This window comes from Bufo bufo, chromosome 4 (assembly GCF_905171765.1).
Source record: "Bufo bufo chromosome 4, aBufBuf1.1, whole genome shotgun sequence".
Classification (NCBI taxonomy): Eukaryota; Metazoa; Chordata; class Amphibia; order Anura; family Bufonidae; genus Bufo; species Bufo bufo.
Genome location: NC_053392.1, coordinates 19,706,322 through 19,733,308, shown reverse-complemented (window position 1 = coordinate 19,733,308; position 26,987 = coordinate 19,706,322). Strand labels below are relative to the sequence as shown.

The 26,987-nt window shown below is 45.6% G+C and overlaps 1 protein-coding gene across 1 annotated transcript in view; it reads left to right on the top strand.

Moving 5' to 3' along the window:
* LOC120997773 (vomeronasal type-2 receptor 26-like) overlaps positions 1-26,987 on the top strand; it is a 110,315-nt gene that overhangs the window by 21,069 nt on the left and 62,259 nt on the right. Inside the window, exon 2 of the mRNA XM_040428040.1 lies at positions 10,382-10,573. Coding sequence (XP_040283974.1) covers positions 10,382-10,573 — 192 coding nt within the window. The remainder of the gene's footprint in view (positions 1-10,381; positions 10,574-26,987) is intronic.

The window sequence follows — 26,987 nt, the reverse complement described above, 5'->3', positions numbered from 1 at the left end:
ATGCTTCTTGTCCTGAAACAGATGCTGGTAAATCTGGCTGGGCAGGGGACTGGAGACGTGGTGCCTACATCTCACAGCCACATGAGCCCTGTGGGGGCTGAACTGGAAGAGGAGGAGGAGGACATTGTAGCACAGGCAATGTGTAGCGAAATGGGGTGTTTTTCTACTCAGTGGACTGGAGAGGAGGAGCAGCCAGAGGAGCTACATGGCGATGAGGAAGATGAGACAGAGGACCCAGACACACCGTGGCAGTATGCAGTGGAGATGGAGGCAGGGAGTCCCTCCGAGTCACTTGCACAAATGGCCCGCTGCATGCTCACTTGCTTGCGTAGTGACAGCAGAATTTTTTCCATTTGTCAGAGGGATGACTTCTGGCTCTCCACCTTGTTGGACCCTTGCAACCAATCCAAAATGGGGGCTTTTATTTAAACCCACTGAGAGGGAGGACAAACTAACCTACTACAGAGACATCCTATGTAGTCAGTTGGCCGCTGCCTATCTGCGCCATCGTCCATCTTCTTGCAGGTCTGACCGGGGGGGCCTCTGTGCTCACGTTCCTTTGCCATGGCTGCAGGGTGGGGGGGGGGGGAGACGCAGTTCTAGTTCCATCAGCAATAACTTGAGTCTAGAGTCCCTGATGAGCAGCTTTCTTCAGCGGCATAGTGTAGAAACTAAATGAACTTTGCACAATATTCTAATTTTTTGGAGTTTCACATGTATGACAACTGCCCCATCAAACTCAGCTCTGCTATATCTCTATATGTGACAGCTGCCTCAGCACACTCACCTCTGCTATATCTCTATATATGACAGCTGCCCCAGCACACTCACTCTGCCTCTAATGCAGAAGTTCATGGGTTTGAATCCCAGCAGAAACTTTTCTGAAATGCAGGCTAAATTATAGAGGTGGGACGATCTTGTTGGATTTGTGCAATTCGTGGACTCGAATCCCGACGTAATTTAGTAAAATTTGAATCTGACGAATCCCGTGACGCGATATGGCGATTTGGCCGACCCAAAAATGCTGCGATTTGTTTACCTAATGATACACGGCAGCGGCCATGCCGCACAGCACGGTGGGCGGGTGTATCAACAGAGGGAGGAGGGGGCCGGCATCTGGATTAGGAACGACAGCATGGACCGGTGCAGTCCCTGTATTCTAATTCACCGACCCCGCTCACTGTTGTATAATCTTATCTAACCTGTAGGCATTGTTAAGATATAATTATCATTTGTAATCCAGCTGTATTACTTACAACTAAGTTCCGGAGGAGGGAGGGAGGCAGGCAGGCCGGGAGGATGGACGGGCGATGCATCACTCACTATGTCATGCACCTGCGCCGCCCACTTTATGAATGAAGTAGTGACGTAGTGAGTGACGCTTCGCCCACCTGTCCTCCCGGCCTGCCTGTCTCCTCCCTCCTCTCTGCTATGGAACATAGTTGTATGTAATACAGCTGGATTACAAATGATTATTATATTTTAACAATGCCTACAGGTTAGATAAGATTATGCAACAGTGAGCGGGGCCGGTGCATTAGAATACAGGCACTGCACCGGACTCCGCTGTCATTCCTAATCCAGATGCCAGCCCCCAGCCCCTGTATTGGGGTTCATTCACACTGCAGGGACACTGTTATGGGGGGGAACTGTGGATCGCACATAGCATAAGATGCTATATATGTGTCATCCACCGATCCCCCCCCCCCCATCACAGTACCATCCAGAGATCCCCATTACAGTGCCATTCAGAGATCCCCCATTACAGTGCCATTCAGAGATCCCCCATAAAAGTGCCATCCACAGATCCCCCATAACAGTGCCATCCACAGTTCCCATTAACAGTGCCATCCACAGATCCCCCATAACAGTGCCATCCACAGATCCCCCCCATAACAGTGACATCCACAGATCCCCCCATAACAGTGCCATCCACAGATACCCCATAACAGTGGAAACCACAAATCCCCCCCCCCCAATAACAGTGCCATCCACAGATCCCCCAATAACAGTGCCATCCACAGATCCCCCCCATAAGTGTTTGGATCACTTTGTTTCTTACACTGTTCACACAATTCTTATGTACAGGATTCGTAGAATTCGAGATTCGAAAGATTCAATATATTCGAGAACCTTTTCGGATTCGGATTCAGAAAAAAACTAAATAATTGGATTTGTCCCACCTCTACTAAATTAGATTTAAATACACTGGGTGTCCCCACGCACTGACTCCATATATGGACATAGCTATATATGGAGTCAGAGCAGGGACTCCTAAGCCGTGGACTCACACTGAGGGATTCCCTGAGTGTGAGTCTGCTGCAGTGTGAGTCTTCTGCATAGAAATAGAGGATAATTTAGATTTAAATACACTGACTCGAGCATCGTGCTTGAGCACATGGGGTGTTAGGCCGAACTCTGCGATGTGCCGAGCATAGCGATGCTCGAGCAGAACTGGTGTTCGGCCGAGCATGCTCGCTCAACACTACTGTCCACCCAAAAGGTAGAGAGACTGACCTTTGTCCAGATGAATCAGGCCTGCATCACCCAGGATTTCCACCCACCAATGCCTGATGCATCAGATTAGATCATCCATGCCGCCTCACCCAAACCTTGACAAAAGAGACCGGTTTCCTCTGGCTACCTTCCTCAGCTACTACTATGATGTTGCCACCCGCCTGATGCCACAAATCTGATGCTAAGTGCTCCTTCTTTCAGTCTTCTTCGTCAGAGGGTACTGGTATTGCCACCCATCACCCCACTCTGTCACCTGTTCACTTTCAGGTCTCCTGATGCTGATGCTGCCATATCCACACTAAGTCACCTTGCCAATCTGTGGTATCCTGATGCTGATGCTACTGCCATATCCACATTATGTCACCTTGCCACTCTGTGGTATCCTGATGCTGCTGCTGCCATCTCCACACTATGTCAACTTGCCACTGTGTAGTATCCTCCTGATGCTGCTGCTGTTGTCACCTCCAGACTCTGTCATTGTGCCACTCTGTGGCCTCCAAATACTGCTGCCAACTCCAGACTCGGTCATTGTGCCACTTGGTGTCCTTCTCCTGATGCTTCTGCTGTCATCAACTCCAGACTCAGTCATTGTGCACCCCGGGGGCCTTCTTCTAATGCTGCCAACTCCAGACTCTGTCATTGTGCCACTCGGTGGCCTTCTCCTGACGCTGCTGCCGCCAACTCCAGACTCTGTTATTGTGCCACTCGGTGGCCTCCTCATACTGTTGCCAACTCCAGACTCTGACATTGTGCCACTCTGTGGCCTCCTAATACTGCTGCCCACTCCAGACTCGGTCATTGTGCCACTCGGTGGCCTTCTCCTGATGCTGCTGCTGTTGCCAACTCCCGACTCAGTCATTGTGCACCCCGGTGGCCTTCTTCTAATGCTGCCAACTCCAGACTCTGTCATTGTGACACTCGGTGGCCTTCTCATGCTGTTGCCAACTCCAGACTCGGTCATTGTGCCACTCTGTGTCCTTCTCCTGATGCTGCCACCTCCACACTCTGTCATTGTGCCACTCGGTGGCCTTCTCCTAATGCTGCCAACTCCAGACTCTGTCATTGTGCGACTCGTGGCCTTCTCATACTGTTGCCAACTCCAGACTCGGTCATTGTGCCACTCTGTGTCCTTCTCCTGATGCTGCCACCTCCACAGTCCACACTCTGTCATTGTGCCACTCGGTGGCCTTCTCCTAATGCTGCCAACTCCAGACTCTGTCATTGTGCCACTCTGTGGCCTCCTCATACTGTTGCCAACTCCAGACTCGGTCATTGGGCCACTCTGTGTCCTTCTCCTGATGCTGCCACCTCCAAACTCTGTCATTGTGCCACTCGGTGGCCTTCTCCTAATGCTGCCAACTCTAGACTCTGTCATTGTGCCACTCGGTGGCCTCCTCATACTTCTGCCAACTCCAGACTCAGTCATTGTGCCACTCGGTGGCCTCCTCATACTGCTGCCAACTCCAGACTCGGTCATTGTGCCACTTGGTGTCCTTCTCCTGATGCTTCTGCTGTCATCAACTCCAGACTCAGTCATTGTGCACCCCGGGGGCCTTCTTCTAATGCTGCCAACTCCAGACTCTGTCATTGTGCCACTCGGTGGCCTTCTCCTGACGCTGCTGCCGCCAACTCCAGACTCTGTTATTGTGCCACTCGGTGGCCTTCTTCTGATGCTGCCACCTCCACACTTTGTCAATGTGCCACTCAGTGGCCTTCTCCTGATGCTGCCAACTCCAGAATCTGTCATTGTGCCACTCGGCCTTCTCCTGATGATGCTGCTGCCATCTCCACACTATGTCTCCTTGCAACTTTGTGGTATCCCGATGCTGCTGCCACATCCACACTATGTCACCTTGCAACTCTGTGCTAGAGATGGCCTTGCGGTTCGCCCGGCGGTCGTTTCGCGGCGAACTTTGTGTGTTCGCGATTTGCCGAACATGCGAACATATGGAGATATTCGCTCCCGCCATATTATTTTACATTGTGAAGAACTTTGACCCATGACACATCCATCAGGTGGTACAGGACAGCCAATTGAGACATTTCAGCACATGGACATAACCCCTACCTTATAAAGAAACCTGATCTGGCCGCCATTTTACATTCAGTGTTTTGCCAGTGTAGAGAGAGGTTGCTGTGTGGAGCAGGGACACTAAACGCTAGCTAATAGGGCCACAAAAGTCCTTTTAAGGACTGGTATAGGTGTGCTATCAATAGGTGTAATACACAGAGGGGTGCAATATACTTATAATATACTTTTATAATGAGTCAAAAACACATAGATCTATATAATGATCACCTGGAAGTCAGGGGCCTAGGGGCTAGGGGCTTACTAGGACCATTTTTATATAGGGTAAGGTTCCGGACGGTGTCGCTCTTATCAGGGCGGGTGGTCTGTGGTTAGGCTGTCAGGGCAAGCACCCCCCTGTAGGGCAATATCAGGGACAGTTCTTTGCCCACCCTGTCCTTCAATACCACATCATCATTTAGCCCAGGGATAGATAGTGTTTGCTTTCCCTCCGGGATTCACCGATGTGCACTGGAACCCCCCGGATTGTGGTAGGACATATGGTTTCTGATTTGGTGCCGCCGAGCACTTGTTATTGCCGACCACATCTATGCTTTTTGCTTAAATTTAATAATTAAATTTATTTTCATTTTTAGGGATATCGTTTCCATTCACACGTCCACAAAATGGGTCTGCATCCGTTCCGCAATTTTGCGGAACGGGTGCAGACCCATTCCTTATCAATGGAGCCGGAATGTGCTGTCTGCATCTGCATTTGCGGATCCGCACTTCCGCATCCGTGCTTCTGTTTCCGCAAAAAAATAGAACATGTCCTACTCTTGTCCGCAATTGCAGACAAGATTAGGCATTTTCTATTATAGTGCCGGCGATGTGCGGAATGCACATTGCCGGTGTCCGTGTTTTTTGGATCCGCAAAACACTTACATGGACCCTCATGTAAGTGAATGGACCCTCATCTTCATATATATTCTAATGGATTGCCTTCCTTGTACAATGTTATAATATACTTTCTATGTTAGACGGTATATTATAGTGCATTTGTATTGTGCGGCAGTTGTGTGCGGTTCTGCTGCAATACTGCAGGTATATAGAGGGACAAGCGCTATTGGAACAAATAATTTCTACTGGTGTGATATACCAGTCGCCCCCCCAAAAAACTGATTGAAGCGGGGTGTTATATACCAATATACTTTCTTTATAGTGCATTTGGGTACTGTATAGTGCATTTGCGCATGCGCGTACGTGAAAATTATATTGCCGATATTTCGCATTGAAAAAAATTATGAACGGAGATCGCAAATTCGAATAATACATCTAGTATGTCACTGTCCATGTTGTGGGACTATTTGTGCACTTCTAGTAATTATTTCTTGGCTGCGAATATGAGCTGAAGGTTTTTCAGGGTCACCTGCCATTAAAATGAATGCGACTTGCGGTTCGCGAACATTTGATCGCGTTCGCGATCCGTCCCAGCAGATGTTCGTCCATCACTACTCTGTGGTATCCTGATGCTGCTGTCATCTCCATACTATGTCACCTTGCCACTCTGTGGCCTTCTGATGCTGCTGCCACCTCCAGACTCTATCATTGTGCCGCTCTGTTGTCTCCTCATGCTGCTGATACCGCCTCACAGTATTATTTCAGTACCCCAGCAGGCTCCCTATGGTGTTACTGCAAGGCACAGTGTTCTACACCATTATAAAGACTCTCTGTAGCCAGGAAATAGCTTTTTTTTTACGTGATTCGCCGCAAACATATTCGGATCGAACCAAATTTTTTCAAAAAAATTCGGTGAACCGGCAAATCAAATTTTTTTTAAATTTGCTCATCTCTATTTATCACACAGAAATTTGCAACAACAACCAGGAACCTTTCCTGTGATGCACAGCTATTTGTCCTTTTCAAGGTGTTGTCCCTGGTGCTGAAAACAGAGCTGAAGGCTCAAAAGTTTTGAACTTTCTGTGTTGATAACTTTTGAACCACAAGAGATATTGCAAATCTGAAACTGGTAAAAAAAAAAGACTTTTATTGCAGCATAACCTATCATGTAATAATGCACTGTGTCTTCATGCAATACAGGTAAAACTCGAAAAATTTGAATATCGTGCAAAAGTTCATTTATTTCAGTAATGCAACTTAAAAGGAGTTGCATTAAAGGGGTTCTACAGTTTGTTTTAACTGATGATCTATCCTCTGGATAGATCATCAGCATCTGACCGCCGGGGGTTCGACAGCCGGGACCCCTGCCGATCAACTGTTTGAGAAGGCAGCGGAGCTCCAGCAGCGCCGCAGCCTTCTCGCTGTTTACCGCAGGCCCAGTGACGTCACGACTAGTATCAACTGGCCTGGGCGCGGCTCAGATCTGTTCACGTAAATGGAGTTTAGCCCCACCCAGGCCAGTTGATACTATTCGTGACGTCACTGGGCCAGCGGTAAACAGTGAGAAGGCCGCGGCGCTGCTGGAGCGCCACTGCCTTCTCAAACAGCTGATCAGCGGGGGTCCCGGGTGTCGAACCCCCGGCGGTCAGATGCTGATGATCTATCCAGAGGATAGATCATCAGATAAAACAAACTGCAGAATCGCTTTAATGCAAATCAAAATTTGAATATTGTGAAAAGATTTAATATTCTAGGCGTCACACTCTAGAGATTGTTACTTTGGGGTTTCATAAACTGTAAGCCATAATAATCCAAATTACAACAAATATAGGCTTGAGATATATCTGTCACGGCTGAGGATGGGGGAAATCCTCAACTGTGCGGTGATGGAAGATGTCCAGTCGCTACTCGCCAGGAACACAGAATCAGGGAGCAGGTCACCTCCTGTTGCGTCCCTAACGCTGACCCTGTCTCCTACCTGCATGGGCCGACCTTGATGGTAGGAGGACCCATGCGCAGGAACCTCGGATCCCTGACTTACCCTCCGACCGGTCCCTGGGCTAAGGAGTAGGGTAAGACAACCCTCTCCTCCTAGGCACAAAGGAGCAGGAGTCTCACTGGGCAAGCAGCATGAAGAAGGGGGGGTACATAAACAGGACTATGGATAAGACAGGTGAACCAAACAGTTCCACACAAACCTGTCTCAGCCTTGCTGACTGGAACCCGTGCTAAGGAAAGGCTGTCCACACAGACAAAGGTAAACAGCACACACATGAAGACACACAGGGACCAGGACATCCATAGCTGCACAAAAACCAAAGACACAAGACATCAACAACACATCACGGTATTAGAACTTATGACCGGAAGGGTGGCCCTTACAAGAAGATGGAAATCGCAGGAGGCTGCAACAGCAAAGCATGACTGAAGCAACCTACTGAGCCATGCCAAAGTGAGAGGCTTTATAGGCCTAAGAGGCCACACCCAATGGTCAGACACACCCAGTGACATCACACACACTGGGAAGGGAGTTAACCCTTCCAGCACCACAGGAAAGGGAAAACACCAACTTAAAGGAACAGTGTCCAACACAACAGACACACTGTGGTTGTTGCCGCAGGCAACGACATGGGTGGCAGCCGTGTCCTGGGAGTCAGCCGCAAGGCCGGGACACTGCCACCACATGTACACAACGACAAACGTTGCCACGGGCAACCACAGTGCAGGAAAGGAGTCCGTGCACACCACACACTACACAGAGTGCACACAGACAAACGACAGTGCATACATACACGCACACAAACTCCAAAGGGACCGCACACATACCTGTTGTCCGCGGCAACTGCACTTGAGGCAAACAACATCAAGCCTCAAGCTGCGGTTGAAACAACAACCCAAACCGCGGGCAACTGTATGCGGCTCCCAAGGAGTCACGGCCAATACCGTGGCCGTGACAATATCACTTTGCATGTAATGAGTCTCATATGTTAGTTTCACCTTTTAAGTTGCATTAATGAAATAAATAAACTTTGCACAATATTCTAATCTTTCGAGTTTCACCTGTATAATATGTTAACTAAAGCAGTAATATAAATTATTATTACTCACTAATAATGCCTGGTATCTAGATATAATATAATACATTTGCAGCGCTGCTGTACAGAGTAATGTTTTGATGCTAGTGCAGGTTGCATGGCAGTTATTATTGGTGATATTTTTGACATCTGCATTTAATATAGTGACCTGTTCAGCGACACGGCCAATGCAATACTGTGTTTATTCCACATACCTGGGGGCCTATGGGGCAATTTTGTTATTAAATAACTGAACATATTGATGTTGTTGTATGATCTATTGGTGATTGTTGGAGATGTTTTATCTCATCATCTTGGTAATGATACGCTCCGTAGTGCCATTTATTTTCATCGTATATATTGTAGACGTGGATCACTATATTGGGGATAACGCCTCTTGCAAGGTTCTCTGTATCAATATCCATCTTGCCTTTTTTTCTTTAGAATAAATAATTTTTTAACATTTATTATTAAATAAAGATTGCTATACATTTTTGTATAATTGGAGTTCCATAGCTTTTTTTTGTATATGGTAGCTAAATGAATACAGGTTTTGAGAATAAAAAGTGGAAAATGCTCAGCGTTTTGAGCAGAATGTTTGCTCCTGATGTCGGAGGTGCTGGCAATAAGCCTATAAAACACTTATCAACTGTAGAAACTAGAATTGTTTTTACAGGCTGGCTGTCCATTTACAGAAAAAAAATTTGGTTCTTGTGGGATTTTTTTGCTTGCAGAATTTGCAGTGCAGCATGAACTTATTACTGGCAGCAGCTATATGAAACAGACCTCTCTGAATGACCCGTCCCTTCCTATGCTTTCCCTGATAAAACCCTGAATCTACCTATTTATGTCCCTTTACTGTCCCTATACACTACCTACCACACCTACTGTAATTTAATTTTGACATATACAGAAAAAGACACATGCTCGGAGATGGCTGCTCACAGACTAGCGTCTCTGGCATTCTGAGCAAAAGGACATGCCAGAATCCTGCCCTCTGACTGGCTGACAGGCTGTCCATCAACCTCTCAGCCAATCAGGGCTAGCACCCTCCTCCCCCACCCTCCCAGGGTCATGTGATCTTTCATCTTCATCTTCCCTTCTGTTTTCCCCACCAATATTGTTGAGCGCAGATATTCGAAAAGCAAATTTTTTTCACGAATATCGGCACTTTGAGAATTCGCGAATATTTAGAATATAGTGCTATTTATTCGTAATGACAAAAATATATATATTTTTTTAACACAGTACACATCAGGTGATCATCTCTCCCTTCTTCTAGCTTGTGGGCCAATGAGAAGGCGTTGCCACAGCTTAGCAACATCCCTAGGAACCAATAGAAAAGTTGCCTACCCCACGCTGGTATTTCGCGTGCATTATGCGAATAATACATTGCCAATTTTCGCAATCAAGAATATAATCTCGAATTCACGAATATATGATGAATATTCTACACAATATTCACAAAATATTGCAAATTCGAATATTGCCCCTGCAGCTCATCAATACCCACCAATTTTTTTTCACAGTAAAATGGTCTCGGTAGCGTTTTGGCGCTATGTGTTTGAAGTAAATCGACAAATCTTCAGATTAGTTTGAGAGCAGGATGTTTGTGAAATTGGTAATGAATCTGATAAGTTCAGAATCGGTTAAATCATCCTTAATCTGCTTTCTAAGTTGTAATTGGGTCTCCTGTAACCTAACTTTACCTCCAGTCTTGCTACTAGAGGTAAACCAAACCCAGGCAGACATTAATGTGTATAGATAACTTTAGGGTCTGACCCGAGGATTGCTTCCATTGGATACACATGTCATTCTTAGTTTGATAACACACAATTCTCACATTTCTTTGATGTTTTCTTGTCCTGTTTTCTCCCTACAGATCAGCTATGGAGCGATGGATCCCATCTTCAGTAACAAGCTCCTGTTTCCTTATTTCTATCGCACAGTCCCTGATGGGTCCACTCAGTATGAAGCCATTGTCCTCCTACTGGAGAACTTTGGCTGGAGCTGGGTGGGGATCTTGACAGTAGATGATGAGAGCAGCCAACGAGCCAGCATGGACCTCTACAATGTAATAACACGGAGCGGGGTCTGCATAGCTTATAGAGAATCTGTCAGTAATTATGCCTATTTCCAAACATCTTTGGCCTACAGGAAGGTGTTATATCAAATACAGAAGATTCACTGCAATGTGATTATATTTGTTGGTAGCTCATATGGCTTACAGGCATTGGACTTAATATTGTCAGATGACTTAAATCCTAGAAGAGTTGTAATCATGCTCTCAGTTATTTTCCCTGAAAGATTAATCTTATTTACTACATTTCATGGATCTTTGCAGCTCACTCTTCACAAAGGAAGAATTCCAGGTTTACAAGAATATTTACTCACAGCCGGTCCTCTAAAATATCCAGAGGTTGAGCTGATGTTTGAAGTATGGTATGATCATCTTTCTTGCAGCTCTGGACAGTATTTATCTAATAGACCATGTAATGAAAGAGATGTTCTAGGTAATGTGGATCGCTCCCGGTATGATGTAGACAATTTCCGTTACACATTCAGTGTGTACTCTGCAGTGTATATTGTGGCTTATGCCTTACATCATCTGATCTACTCACATAAAAGACAAGAACATCTCCAAATACTTACCACCCAAAATGAAAAATGGAAGGTAAGAATTCTCAGACTTTTCCAACATTTTCTGTCATATTCCAAACTCCAGTAACACTAATAATGCACATAATTCGGTGTGACTGTCTGCTGTAACCCTCACTATCACTAAAGCAAGGAGACCTCATTTAATAACATTTACTTAGTCAATGAGAGGAGCAGAAAATGAGGAGATTGCATGGTTGCCCAACATGGTGACCCCACATATGTGCCCCATTTTGCCACCCATTAGTTTCTGGCCCTTATGTTGATAACAGTTTTGTGATCCACTTGTTAATGGGGGCACCACCCTACCCTGACAGCATTACTGGGGGTGATGCCAACCATCACAGCAGTCCCATGCAGAGCTCAGTGTTGTACTGCTAAGAGCTGAAGAGCAGTTTGCCAAACCACTGAGGGGAGGGGCAGGAGAGGTGTTATAATGCAGAGTATGGAACCAGAAAGAGAGAGTATGGAATAACTGCATATAGTACCAGAGTAGACTCTTGAGGAAGCAGTAAGAAAGTAGGACCTTGAGGCAAGAAGTGGCTGGAGGGAAATCTTTAAAACATATGGCACCTGACTGGACCTGTGTAGCAATAGCCAAATGCATCCACTGAGAGCTGGTGAGAGATGTTGGTAGCCATCGCTGTGTCAGTGGATGTGACAGAGGAAATTACAGCAGGAAGTAAGAGACTAACCACCATGAAGCCGATCCAACCAAGTCTATCAGATTGAGTGGATTAGTAGAGAAGAGACACAGTACCATACCTGGAGAGAGCTATACTGCTCATTAGGAGACATTATCAATGTTTAACATTTATTGTGAAATCTAAGGTTTGGAAAGATTTAGAGACTCCTAGGAATATGATTACTGTAACAAAATGCACAAATCAATATGTCAGACTCAGACTCATGTCTACTGCCTTTAGCTGAACCAATATATAAGAAGAGTTCATTTTATAACTTCTGGTGGAGATTCCATTCACCTTGATGAGAAAGGAAACTTTCCGACAAGATTTGATCTGGTAAATTATCAGGTATTTGCTAACCGAACCGTGGGGAAACAAACAGTGGGACATCTCCATGAAGACAAAGGTCATCATCAGTTTCTTATAAATGAGAGCTCAATTATTTGGAAATCACAACTTCTCCAGGTGAATTTAGTGTCTGATTCTTTATTACACATTAACAACTGTCATCTGTTTATCCAAGACTAAAACGTTTAACAGACCTCTTCAGTGTGGCTGGACCATAGTGGGGTTCATACTTACCTAGACCCCACCTCTAGATCCCAGCTGCAGCTCTCCATGGCTGCCTCGGCAGGTACCAGGTCTCTCGGAATGAAGATCCTGTTGATGGGCATCACAGTGATGTACCAGTGATTGGCTGCAGTGGTCACATGACACCTGTCAATAGGGTATTGATTCCCAGAGACCCGGGACCTGCTGAGGTGGCCATGGAGTGATGCTGCGGGATCCAGCAGCGGGGATCAGGTAAGTATGAACCCCACCGCTGGTCCAGCCAAACTGAAAAATATGTGTTAAAAAAGTTTCGTCTTGATAACCCTTTTAAAAATACATACTTATTATGAAGGGGGGGGGGCAACACCACTTGCTACTAGCTTACCCTATCAGTGTGGTGAGCTGGGGAATAGGACACATCATCACTGGGGAGGAGATTTAACCTAGATGGCGTGGCAATGCATCCATGTTTGTCAGACCCAACTTCAATTAGTTTTGCTGCTACATACAGAAACCAGCAGCACACCTGGTCGGAAGTCCCCTGAAATACATGGGGACTTTGATTATTCTAATCCTGGGAACCTGACTAATCCCTTGACAGCAGGACTGGTACCACCTGGGTCAGGGCTGGACATAGGGCTCCCAGAATAGTGAGGAAATGTCCAGAGGGGTGGTCCCTGTTGGGCAAGGTGCTCTGCTTAACTAGACAAAATAGTTCAGGCTAGGCCAAGCAGGGTGAGAGAGGGATAGCCTCATCCTGCTGTTACCTAGAGAAAAGAGACCCGCACTGTGACCCCTTCCTATTCACTATTGTACTCCCACACACTGTCTTGTATCTACAGAAGTGGTAAGACTGCTCCATTTTTATTTATTTATTGAGCACCACTGGGTTAATAATCACTATTTGGATGCAGCATTATGTAAGCAACTGGTACGGCCTACCGTGTGGTCAAAATATAGGGGGAGATTTATCAAACTGCTGTAAAGTTGAACTGGCTTAGTTGCCCATAGCAACCAGATTCTACCTTTTATTTTCTAAAGGAGCTGTGCAAAATGAAAGGTGAAATCTGATTGGTTGATATGTGCAGCTAAGCCAGTTCTACTTTACAGCAGTTTATTAAATCTAACCCATAGTTTTTACTAAGATGTACTAAAAGTTACGTTTTATTATAATCACTAGGGGTGAGTGAATCACGCTTCAGATCCGAAGTCAATTCGTTCTCCAACTTCATTTTAATGCTGTATGGGCTTATCTGAGTCAAACTTTGTTGGACGAGACTTCGGTGAAGAACTTCGGCCTTCAATTCTACAACTTTAAAAACATTTTAAAACAGCAATCCGAAGCCGGCTTCGGTCCCGAGGTACTAGTCTGTACTGAAGCCGGCTTCGGTCCCAAGGTACTAGTCTGTACTGGAGCCAGCGTCGGTACCGAGGTACTAGTCTGTACTGGAGCCGGCTTCGGTACCGAAGTACTAGTCTGTACTGGAGTCGGCTTTCTGTACCGAGGTATTAGTCTGTACTGGAGCCGGCTTCAATACCAAGGTACTAGTCTGTACTGAAGCCGGCTTCGGTACCGAGGTACTAGTCTGTACTGGAGCCGGCTTCGGTACCAAGGTACTGTCACGGATGGTGTAACAGAAAACTAGAAGACACAAATGAAGATCTGACCGACTTGATCCAAAACTAAGGAACCAACGGGTAAACCCTGTAACAACGCTAGCGCTCTCCCTAACTGCTCAGCCTATGCAAAAATCTCAATGGTAGAAATTTGCATACCCTTGTTCCTCGACTGGATGACACCTGAACACCCTATAATAGTGAGGGGACACGACCACCGGCTACCTACACCTTATACGGAGGGAGTCAGGGTCACCTCGGATCAAGCAAACAGGAAAACAAAGATAAATGAACAGACTTATCTGTAGAAGCATCAGTTGTAGCATCCAGCATGCACACACTCCAGGAAGTTGTATAAACCGCAAAGTGATGCAGTATGGGAGGGGATTTAAAGGGATGCAATCAGTGCAACTAGATAACAGCTGAGAGAGGGAAACGAGATGACAAAACGAAAGCAAAGCAAAAGAACCTCAAGCAGGAGGTTCTAAAGAACGTCTGTCAGAGCTTCACAGATGTCTGGCGGTGACAGGTACTAGTCTGTACTGAAGCCGGCTTCGGTACCGAGGTACTAGTCTGTACTGAAGCTGGCTTCGGTACCAAGGTACTAGTCTGTACTGGAGCCGGCTTCGGATTGCTGTTTAAAAAAGCCAAAGTTCTTTACCGAGGTCTCTTCAACTTAACAAAGTTTGCCTCCAAGAAGCCCATCCATTTTATGGTGTACAGAAACAGATCTCCGTACAGCATTAAAACTAAATTAGGGAACAAATTGACTTTGGTTCATGGATTTGAAGCATGATTCGCTCAACTCTAATAATCACCCAACTGTGGGATTGCAGGTCTTCTAGATATATTATGTATAGTTTTGGGTGTCATTTGCATATTCAACCAGGATCTTAATTGACCATGTATTGTCTAAATATTGTTGTCTGAATTTAGCAAACATTGGGGCACATGCAGAGGATGGTGGAAAATAGGAAAACAAGTATCAAGTCCATGTTAAATTGTTCACCACTCCAGCTGTTCCATTCCGGTCTTCCCTGTGGCGATTTAGCAGCTCTGATGTCATGTCTACAACGCCTGACTGCTGCAACCAATCACTGGCATTCAATAGTGTACCCATAAGCTAGTGATTGGCTACAGAGGTCATGTGTAATTGAGGTGAGGTCATCACTTCAGCCCTACACATAAAGATCAGCCAGGAGGAACAGAATGGTGGTTCATACAAAGGCCGGTCTTGATTTGACACATGTGTTTATTCAATGAGTGACTATGTAAATGAAGGCTGGCTACACATGGCCATGATACAACATGTGCTAATAAAACTACTGCTGATCTAAGTTAAAGCGGTTGGCCATTTTCTAAAATAACTTCAATAAAGCTGTAATGTAGTGGACACTGTCCTAAACCCCAAGCATGTCTTATCTCAGCTTTCGGTTTCAACGTCCCTCTCTTTCCATGGATGGACCTGTAAACTGCTGCCACTGGTGGCCACTGTGTTCCTGGAGATCAAAATGGTGATGGTCACAAGATTTACCCGTGTGGCTCCTGCCATTAATGTATTCTCTTCTGCTCTTGTGTTAAACGTTATTTAACTCATGCACAGATAGATGCAGTGGAATCTGCTGGACCTGTTTATATACTGAATGCTTTCAGTGCAAGCACAGAAGAGGAAATGCTTCCAGGGCAGCAGTCATGTAGGTAGATCATGTGACTGGTGCCAATTGACCACAAACATTAAGATTTGTAGTTCCCACAGTGGAGTTCAGGGCTGTACACCTTCAATTGGATGGCCAATCCATTATATAAGTGTGATGTCTGCCAGAGGCAATATACCCTCCCCACAAGCAACAAAGTCCATAGCCATAAACAAGCGTTACCTTTGCTATCATACACAGTACCTTGTGATCCTAAACAGTCTACAGATGGCTGTCCTCTATCCCTCAGGGGTTCTCCTAACACACCTGCTTTACTCTGGCAGCCATAGGAATGTTTTTTTCCCTTTCCTTGGTGTCAGATTCTGTCAGGCTCACAAACTGTAGCTTCACCCTCAGCTTGAGCCAGACTGATCTGAAAAACGGTCTCCATGCCAGATAGTAACTTTTTGCTGCTTATGGAAAACCATTTGGGATTACACAATGCATAGCACATTAACCCTTAATAACAACACCTGTGTCTTGAGGTGTTACTTTACTTTCTTCACCACCCCTTTACTGGTTTAATATTGTGACCATTTTTGAACTTTTTAAAAAGTTACAAATGATACATCTGTCTTAAATCCGCCAAACCAGACCGACAGGACCCGCTTCCCCCCTCCCGTTTTCCAAACTGGTGTGAGTGGAGTTACAATACAAATTAAATGTCTCAAAACTTTGATGCAATATGACAGACCCCTATTTTGTCACTATTTGAAGCCTGAAGCCTGGAGTACACGGCTTAGGAATTCCCCCATAGTGCCAGTCAGAGCTCCGTGCGTCCTTGCAGCCTCCTCATTCCGCTTTGGTGTATAAGGGACCACTCTTTGATGAATTATTCCTTCTTGTCTTTAGTCTATTTGGTGTTCTGTGACTTCACCTCTGCTATCATTTTGTAGTAGGAGAAGTTTCCTCTGAAACCTGTCACTTGTCTGTGATACATGGTCTTAGATTATCCAGAACGGCCCTTTTATAGGGAAACGACTGTGTATCTTGAAACATCAGTAAATGTCAGAGCTTTGTCAGGTTCCACTATTACATCAATATTCACATGGCTCCAACAGAGTCACTACTGTGTATATTAGAATAAATCCACCACACAAAACACTAAATGATAAATACACAGTACACAATTAATCTAAATATATATTTTATTAATTCATCCTAAATCATGTTACACAGTCAGTAGCAGTAGCATACATATACAAAAGAATAGATCCACAATGGACGTGTAACACTCCAAGAAGAGATCCCATCAATGAACCAGGCGCAGACCAATACTACACCCCATACATAATCTAATTCCCAACAGATTAAATAGATCAGGCATGCTCAACCTGCGGCCCTCCAGCTGTTGCAAAACTACAACTCCCATCATTCCCTGACAGCCTACAGCTATCATCCTACAGAAGGGCATTGTGGGAGTTGTAGTTTTACAACAGATGGAGGGCCGCAGGTTGAGCGTCCCTGAAATAGATGAATAAATCTTCAAAAGTGCCTAGTGCAAAACATATAGTACAAAATCCATGAGGCAATAACACTAACTGTCAAACCTCCTGAAAGGGGTTCTCCGGGAATTAAGAAAATGAAAATACGTAACTATTAGTTTATTATAAATATATTCCTAAATACCATTCATTAGTTATAATAAGAGATGAGCGAATTTTTCTAAAATTTGATTTGTCGTTTTGGCAATTTTTTGGGGAAAAGTTCGGTTCTATCTGAATATATTCGTGACAAATCGCGTTTAAAAAAAACAGCTATTTCCTGGCTGCAGAGAGCCTTTATAGTGGTGTTGAACACTTTGCCTTGCAGTAACACACATAGGGAGTCTGCTGTGGTAGTGAAATAATACTGTCAGTCAGTATGACATGCAGATGACAGGCGTCGCTCTTAGAATCACTGCACACTTCACTTATTAGGGCAGTCACGAGGCCAGTACTGACCAAATAACTCAAGTATGAACTCAGCCTTACAGTTCGATGTTAGCGCCAAGAAGAAACGCACTCCTTTTATACCATCGGCAGCTGATTCCACATAGATGTCTACAGAACCTTTTCTATTAAACGCTTATACAAGTAGAGCCCCCCGACAGAGTGGAGAGGGTGTCAGACGTAAGTTTGTGTTGACATCACTGATTATTTTGCCCTTCCTCTGATCCGTCAGAACAATAACCGAATGAACCAAATTCCATTATCCTTTCATTGTAGACCTTTTTTTTATGAAACAGGCTTTTTTCGGGAAAATTGATGGATGACTGTAGCCCTCCTTTTGCAGTATGGACCGAATTACGTCGTCATGGGTCCAGCAGCAAACATAATGAACACGCTAATGACAACTCACCAGCAGACCGTGCCTTTACCATCTATTCACAATTAAATCAAGCAGCTTCAGTCAGCCCCCGATCAGCCCACGGTACATGTACGGCGCTGGTCCTTAAAGAGGACCTTTCATCAGTTTTAGCATAGGCTAATTATGGTATTACTTTGTAGGGCGGCCCCCACTGATGCATGGGTGTATTTTTTTTTCAATTCCCCGCCCCCCCCCCCCCCCCCCGTTCGTCCACTGTGGCCCCCCGATGATTTGGCTTGCTGTATTATAATGAGCATTAAACTCGCAACGGGGAGGAGATGCAGTCTTCTGCTGTTGGTGTCTCCTTCTCCATGGCTGTGAGCGATCTTCTCTGATTGGATCGCGCTCACAAAACTAATGAAGGGTCCTCTTTAAGGGGTTAAATCAAGCAGCTTCAGTAAGATTAAAATAATCTTGTGTTTTTATCTGCTCCGTCTGCATTCGATCAGCACACAAGACATGACAGGAGAGCCGCTGCTTTGGAGTCCAAGTCCAGTTTGTAAAGATCAGGAGTTCCATCAGAATTATGCGTAACATTCTTGCTCCCTGTGCAAAGCCATAACAAAAAGACTCCGCAGGCATACACATCAGAGGAAGCAGAAGCTGGTTGCGTCAATTTTAATTTTAAACAGCGGGAAACAAATAGAGGTGGCTGAATTCCGCTCCTCTGTATCTCTTGTGAAGTCAATGTCTCCAACTATGCCCCTCTCGCGATTTACAGAAAATACATTATTTTCATGTAGAGATACAAGAATTATGTTGGAGTCATATAGTGTATGCAAGCCATGTGCGACCCCTCTCATCAGTCTCACGCTGTTCTGCACCTGGTTTGCCTGGGCGAACGGAGTAACACTAATGGCTACACTACACTAAAGGCTTTTCAACGTATAACATCGGTTCATACAGAACAAAGTCTACAATCACTGATCAATTTTCCCCAAACATTTTTTTCCAACTTGTACACTACACTAAAGGCTTTTCAACATACACTGCTAACAAAAAAATAAAGGGAACACTTAAACAACACAATGTAACTCCAAGTCAATCACACTTCTGTGAAATCAAACTGTCCACTTAGGAAGCAACACTGAGTGACAATCAATTTCACATGCTGTTGTGCAAATGGGATAGACAACAGGTAGAAATTATAGGCAATTAGCAAGACACCCCCAATAAAGGAGTGGTTCTGCAGGTCGTGACCACAGACCACTTCTCAGTTCCTATGCTTCCTGGCTGATGTTTTGGTCACTTTTGAATGCTGGCGGTGCTTTCACTCTAGTGGTAGCATGAGACGGAGTCTACAACCCACACAAGTGGCTCAGGTAGTGCAGCTTATCCAGGATGGCACATCAATGCGAGCTGTGGCAAGAAGGTTTGCTGTGTCTGTCAGCGTAGCATGGAGGCGCTACCAGGAGACAGGCCAGTACATCAGGAGACGTGGAGGAGGCCGTAGGAGGGCAACAACCCAGCAGCAGGACCGCTACCTCCCCCTTTGTGCAAGGAGGAACAGGTGGAGCACTGCCAGAGACCTGCAAATGTGCATGTATCTGCTCAAACGGTCAGAAACAGACTCCATGAGGGTGATATGAGGGCCCGACATCCACAGATGGGGGTTGTGCTTACAGCCCTACACCGTGCAGGACGTTTGGCATTTGCCAGAGAACACCAAGATTGGCAAATTCACCACTGGCGCCCTGTGCTCTTCACAGATGAAAGCAGGTTCACACTGAGCACATGTGACAGACGTGACAGAGTCTGGAGACGCCGTGGAGAACGTTCTGCTGCCTGCAACATCCTCCAGCATGACCGGTTTGGCATTGGGTCAGTAATGGTGTGGGATGGCATTTCTTTGGAGGGCCGCACAGCCCTCCATGTGCTCACCAGAGGTAGCCTGACTGCCATTAGGTACCGAGATGAGATCCTCAGACCCATTGTGAGACCATATGCTGGTGCGGTTGGCCCTGGGTTCCTCCTAATGCAAGACAATGCTAGACCTCATGTGGCTGGAGTGTGTCAGCAGTTCCTGCAAGACGAAGGCATTGATACTATGGACTGGCCCGCCCGTTCCCCAGACCTGAATCCAATTGAGCACATCTGGGACATCATGTCTAGCTCTATCCACCAACGTCACGTTGCACCACAGACTGTCCAGGAGTTGGCAGATGCTGTAGTCCAGGTCTGGGAGGAGATCCCTCAGGAGTTCATACAGAACAAAGTCTACTATCAATTTTCAAAAAAATTACAAAAGGACTCCGTAGGCATACACATCAGAGGAAGCAGAAGCTGGTTGCCCCAATTTTAATTCAGGAGCAGTAAACAGCGGTAAGCAACTAGAGGTGGCTGAACTCTGCTGTTCTGTATTTCTTGTGAAGTCAATGTCTCCAACTATGCCCCTCTCGTGATTTACAGCAAATACATTATTTTCATGTAGAGACCAAGAATTATGTTGGAAGCATGTAGTGTATGCAATCCATGTGCGACCCCTCTCATCACTCTCACACAGTTCTGCACCTGGTTTGCCGGGGCGAACGGAATCACATTAAAGGCAACAGTACACTAAAGGCTTTTCTACACATAACATAGGTTTATACAGAACAAAGTCTACAATCACCCATCAATTTTCCCCAAAAAAGCCAGATTCACATAAAAAATTTCACCACTACGTAATTCGGTCCATACCGCAAAAAGAGCTTTAGAACATATAACTGCACCATTGAACAGCAATTAGGCCCTATTTTTTTTCCTCTTGTACACTACACAAAAGGCTTTTCAACATATAAGTGCACCGCAGAACGGCGAATATATTTTTCTTTTGCCACTAATACACGGCAAAAAGGGCTTTACAACATGTAAATGCACTGCACAAGGGCAAATAAGATGTACTGTAGAAATATTTCCTTGTAATAAACTCTGTTAATGGCTGTATCAAACAGCACTTGCATTCCAGTAACAAGAACAGTTTGCTGGAATTACAGAGTTGTATAATGGCAATTTTGATCCCCAGTCAGTGTAACAAGGTGTAATAGGATTGTTCCTATTACAAAGGCTGTAACCTCCTCTACTGAACCCTGTTCTACATAAATGCTGTGGAATGATTCCCTTATCCCGGTAATCCTTATCTATTCACCCAGCTGAATGATTATTTTGAAAGTGTGTAGAAGCTACACAGGGCCCCTATGCTGCAGATTTATCATGGAGACACCGGATTTTATAATACTACAGTATTATATAAATCACACAAAACAAATCAGCTGCATCATCATCATCCAGTACTGTCTGCACGTCACTGATGTCCTCCTCAACCGTTTCTGTGTCAGGAGCCTGACCACTCGCAACACCTAGTCCCACGCCACTCTCCCCATTACTAATTGCCCGCCGAGTGGAGGAAGCAGCGGATGTCTCCTCCAGATCTTGGCTGGGCAGTAGCTGCTGACTGGCCTCTAGTAGCTCGTCCTCGTGGAAAAGTGGGGCTGCACCCACAGCATATAATACTTCTGTGGCTAAGGGGACAGAAAAGGACAAAGGCAGGTTGAGGACAGGTGAGGGCATAGAGCCTGCTCCTGGGCCATGCCAACTAAGGGTTCTGTCTGACGAACCCACCGACTCTTGGCTGGGGGTGTCTGATGTCACTTGCGACAAAGTCAAAGATCGAGTCAATCATTCAAGAACCGCTGGGTTGCTGGTCAAGACAAGACCGCTAGCTGACACTGGGAGCTCAGGCCTCTCGAAGTAATCCTGCTGCCACGGCCCCTTACTCTTCTGCGACCTTTGCCTGCGCCAGAAACATTTAGGCCTCTACCACTTCTTCCCTGTGCAGGGCCTGGCACTTCGCTGTCTGACATACTGTTACATCAAAAAAATAAAAAGGAAATTTAAACACCCCAAAAAAATCTTAAATTTTCTCACTTCAGCACACAACGGCTAATAAGCAATGCCAAAAAGGGCTTTAGGACATATAACTGCAGTGCTTAGCGGCAAATATATTTTTTCTTTTTACAGTAATACACACCACAAAAGGCTTTCAATCAAATAACTGCACCGCTGACAACAAATATATTTTTTCTTTTTACGGTTATACACACCACAAAAGGCTTTCAATCATATAACTGCACCGCTGACAACAAATATATTTTTGATTTGCCACTAATACACGGTAAAAATGGCTTTAAAACAGATAACTTCACCGCTGACTGACGAATATATTTTTTGTTTGCCAGTATTACACGGCAAAATTGACTTTTGAACAGATAACTTTACCGCTGAGCAGCAAATATATTTTGTCTTTTTCCGCTAATACACGTCACAAAAGGCTTTACAGCAGATAACTGCACCGCTAAGTGGCAAATATATTTTTGATTTGCCACTAATACCCGTCAAAATTGGCTTTAAAACAGATAACTGCACCGCTGAGCGGCAAATATATATTTTCTTTTTTTGGTAATACACACCACAAAAGGCTTTAAAACATATACGGTAACTGCACCTCTGACCGGCAAATATATTTTTGGTTTGCCACTAATACACGGCAAAAACAGATAACTGCACCGCTAAGCGGCAAATATAGGTCTGACCGGGAGGCCCTCTATGCTCATATTCCTCTGCCATGGCTGCTTTGGCGGGGGGGGGGGGGGGGGGGGGGGGTAGGAGCAGTTCAAGCTTCAGCAGCAGCAACTTGAGTTTAGAGTCGCTGATGAGCAGCTTTCTTCACCTTCCTAGTGAAGAAACTACTTATCAGCAGCAGTAGCTAGACCTGCAGCAGAACCTGAACTAGCAGGTGGTGGCATACATGGACAGCACCCTGTCACCCCACATTAAAAATCTGCTGGACTACTGGGCAACCAAACTGGATTTGTAGCCGCAACTAGCAGAGTTTGCCCTGGAAAAGCTGTCCTGCCCTGCCAGTAGTGTGGCATCAAGCCACACCAACACTTTGACAAAAAAAGACCGGTTTCTTCTGGCTACCTGCCTCAGCTACTATTTTGATGCTGCCACCTGCCTGATGCCACACATCTGATGCCAAGTGCTCCTTCTTTCACCTACCATATTAAGCTGGTACTCGGATTGCCACGCAGCTTCCCACTCTGTCACTGGGTCACTCTGTGGTCTTCCGATGCTGCTGCCACCTCCACACTATGTCACCTTGCCACTCTATGGTCTCCTGATGCCGCTGCCACCTCCCCACTCTGTCATCGGGTCACTCTGTCGTCTCTTGATGCTGCTGCCACCTCCACACTATGTCACCTTGCCACTCTGTTGTCTTCTGATGCTGCTATCACCTCCACACTATGTCACCTTGTCACTCTGTGGTCTCCTGATTAGTGTTGAGTGCAAATTTTTGTATTGCAAATTTTAATTGCGAATATCGGCACTTCGAGAATATGCGAATATTTAGAATATAGCCCTATATATTCGTAAATTTTAATATTCGTTTATTTTTTTTTTACACGGTACACATGATCCCTCCATGCTTCTAGCTTGTGGGTCAATGAGAAGGCTGCAATGTCTTTTTCAGAGCTTAGCAACATCCCTAGCAACCAATAGAAAAATTGCCTACCCCTTACTATATAAGAACGTCCACAGCAGCCATTTTGTGCTGTTTCGTGCAGTTGTGAGAGAGAGAGGAGCGTGATATTTGTGCTTTGCTGAATTCCTGTGTCATATTACATCTGATACCTCATATATATAATCCAGATAGTTAGTGGTAGATAGTGTAGGTTAGTGAGTGAATAGTGTAGCTGATAGGTTCCAGTGCAGGTGTAGTGTAGGTTAGATAGAGATAGTGTAGGCTTTTGCTGTCTGTTTCGTGTGTGAAAAAAAAATAAGTTTTTTTTCTGTGTTTTAGGTAAAAAGGGTTTCGTGTGGGAAGTGATTAGTGTCAGCGTCTTTTGTCTGTAAAAAAAAAAATTCAAGGTTGGATACCAAGCTAGCCATGTCCCGTTGATGTCATTGAAGGTTTCTTCCTCCACCCAGCCACGTACAACACCAAGGGTCCTCGAAAGGTGAATTGAATTTTCGAACGGGGAGATGGTTAAAAAAACGCTGGCTCCCTCCCCTTTGTTTGAATCCATGGTCACTGCGTCTGTGCCGTGCAATTTACTGTCACACCGGATATGAGTGGCATTTTCTGTAGTACTATTCTCATCAGTTTAATCCCTGTTACGTCCCATATCAGGGTGGGATTGCCTTTTGTGGAAAAAAATTTAGGCCGGGTACCTTCGACTGCCTTCACAGTGACAGACCAAACTCTGATACACCAAAAGTTGGGGCACTGCGCGTGCACGGAGCAATGTGCTGTGACACCCTATATGAGTGGTGTCTTAACTAGTACTATTCCTATCAGTTTAATCCCTGTTATGTCCCCTATCCGGGGACGTGTGTCGAATTGATTAACCATTGTCGAATTAACGAACCATTACGACATCTTGGAATAATTTAGTTCTGAGCTTTTTACTTGCTTTGTATTGGAATTGATGGGGATTTTTTTAATTGTCTGCATTATTTCTAATAAACTATTAAGAGAATTTATTATGATTTTTTTTATTTTATGTATTAAAAACCCACCCATACAACTTAAAAAAAAAATATAAAAAAATGTATGTTTTTTCTATGAAAAATTATCCAGCCGATCGCTTTTGGTCTGATCATAATGAAGCAACGACCTTATCATCTCGGGTGTGGCAACATTGCCAACACACTCATAGAGGTGATAATCGCTTCATTGTGATATGCAAGCCCCTTCACCACAACAAGGTAACGATCACGAAGGGGAATTGACACTTGTATGTGCCTTTTTTTTTGTTTTGTTTTTGCAGCCACAGTGCAGCACCAGAGGCCAGAAAAATTTGGCATGTACACATGCCTATAAAATAATGTTATTGTTGCAGCCGCTGTTGTAGCAGCGGCCGGAAAAATTGATGTTTTCAAGGCAGAAAGGTGACTAAAACATTGCGGCTTGAACCCTAGTTGGTGGCGGAGAATTCACAAAAGTAATCCGGTATGCAGACATTAAATACAGCAGCGTGGGGACCATTTTGAGGCCAAGGCATGTCATCAGGCATGTTAGTCAAACGTATCCCCCACTGTCAGTCCCTTCGGGATCCATGCCTCATTCATCTTAATGAAGGTGAGGTAATCAACACTTTTTTGACTGAGGCGACTTCTTTTGTCAGTGACAATGCCTCCTGCTGCACTGAAGGTCCTTTCTGACAGGACACTTGAAGCGGGGCAGACCAGAAGTTCTATCGCAAACTGGGATAGCTAAGGCCACAGGTCAAGCCTGCACACCCAGTTGTCAAGGGGTTCATCGCTCCTCAGAATGTCGATATCTGCAGTTAAGGCGAGGTAGTCTGCTACCTGTCGGTCGATTCGTTCTCTAAGGCTGGATCCCGAAGGGCTGTGGCGATGTGTAGGACTGAAAAAGCTCTGCATGTCCTCCATCAACAACACATCTGTAAAGCGTCCTGTCCTTGCTGCCGTGGTCGTGGTAGGAGGAGGATTACTTTCACCTCTTCCCCTGTTGGATTCCCGTTGTGCTGTGACATCCCCCTTATAAGCTGTGTAAAGCATATTTTTTTGTTTTGTTTTGAACTGCTGCATCCTTTCTGACTTTCGGTAAGTTGGTAACATTTCCGCCACTTTCTGCTTATACCGGGGGTCTAGTAGCGTGGCCACCCAGTACAGGTCATTCTCCTTCATCCTTTTTATACGAGGGTCCCTCAACAGACATGACAGCATGAAAGACCCCATTTGCACAAGGTTGGATGCCGAGCTACTCATTTCCCGTTCCTCGTCCTCACTGATGTCATTGACGGTCTACCCCAGCCACGTAAAACACCACGGGTCCCAGATAGGTGACAACAACGAGCACCCTGGGATGCCTGCTGTGGTTGGTCTTCCTCCTCCTCAAAGCCACATTCCTCCTCTGACTCCTCTTCCTCACACTCCTCTTCCAGCGTTGCCGCAGGTCCAGCAAGCGATGATGACAAGGCTGTTTCTGGTGGTGATGGTGACCACAAGTCTTCCTCTTCACGCTCATCTACAGCCTGATCCAGCACTCTTCGCAGGGCATGCTCTAGGAAGAAAACAAATGGGATGAGGTCGCTGATGGTGCCTTCGGTGCGACTGACTAGGTTTGTCACCTCCTCAAAAGGACGCATGAGCCTACAGGCATTGCGCATGAGCGTCCAGTAACGTGGCAAAAAAATTCCCAGCTCCGCAGAGGCTGTCCTAGCACCCCGGTCATACAAATACTCGTTGACGGCTTTTTCTTGTTGGAGCAGGCGATCGAACATTAGGAGTGTTGAATTCCAACGTGTCGGGCTGTCGCAAATCAAGCGCCCCACTGGCATGTTGTTTCGGCGCTGAATGTCTGAAAAGTGCGCCATGGCCGTGTAGGAACGCCTGAAATGGCCACACACCTTCCTGGCCTGCTTGAGGACATCCTGTAAGCCTGGGTACTTAGACACAAAGCTTTGTACGATGAGATTCAACACATGTGCCGTGCACGGCACATGTGTCAACTTGCCCAAATTCAATGCCGCCAACAAATTGCTTCCATTGTCACACACCACTTTGCCGATCTCCAGTTGGTGCGGGGTAAGCCACTGATCCACCTGTACGTTCAGGGCGGACAGGAGTGCTGGTCCGGTGTGGCTCTCTGCTTTCAGGCAAGTCAACCCCAAGACAGCGTGACACTGTCGTATCCGGGATGTGGAATAGCCCCTGGGGAGCTAGGGGGATTCAGTTGATGTGCAGCCAGAGCCATGATGAGTGCAAGAAGTGAGGGTGAAGCCCATGGGGAGGAGTCTTCACTCCCTTGGCTCATATTACAAAGTTCTTGGTGGGCAGTCTTTAGTTTTCCCGCTTCCAGGGGGGCATAGTCATCATTTTCGCGCTCCTGAGAGGGCGTGCTTGAGTTTTCCCGCTTCCAAAG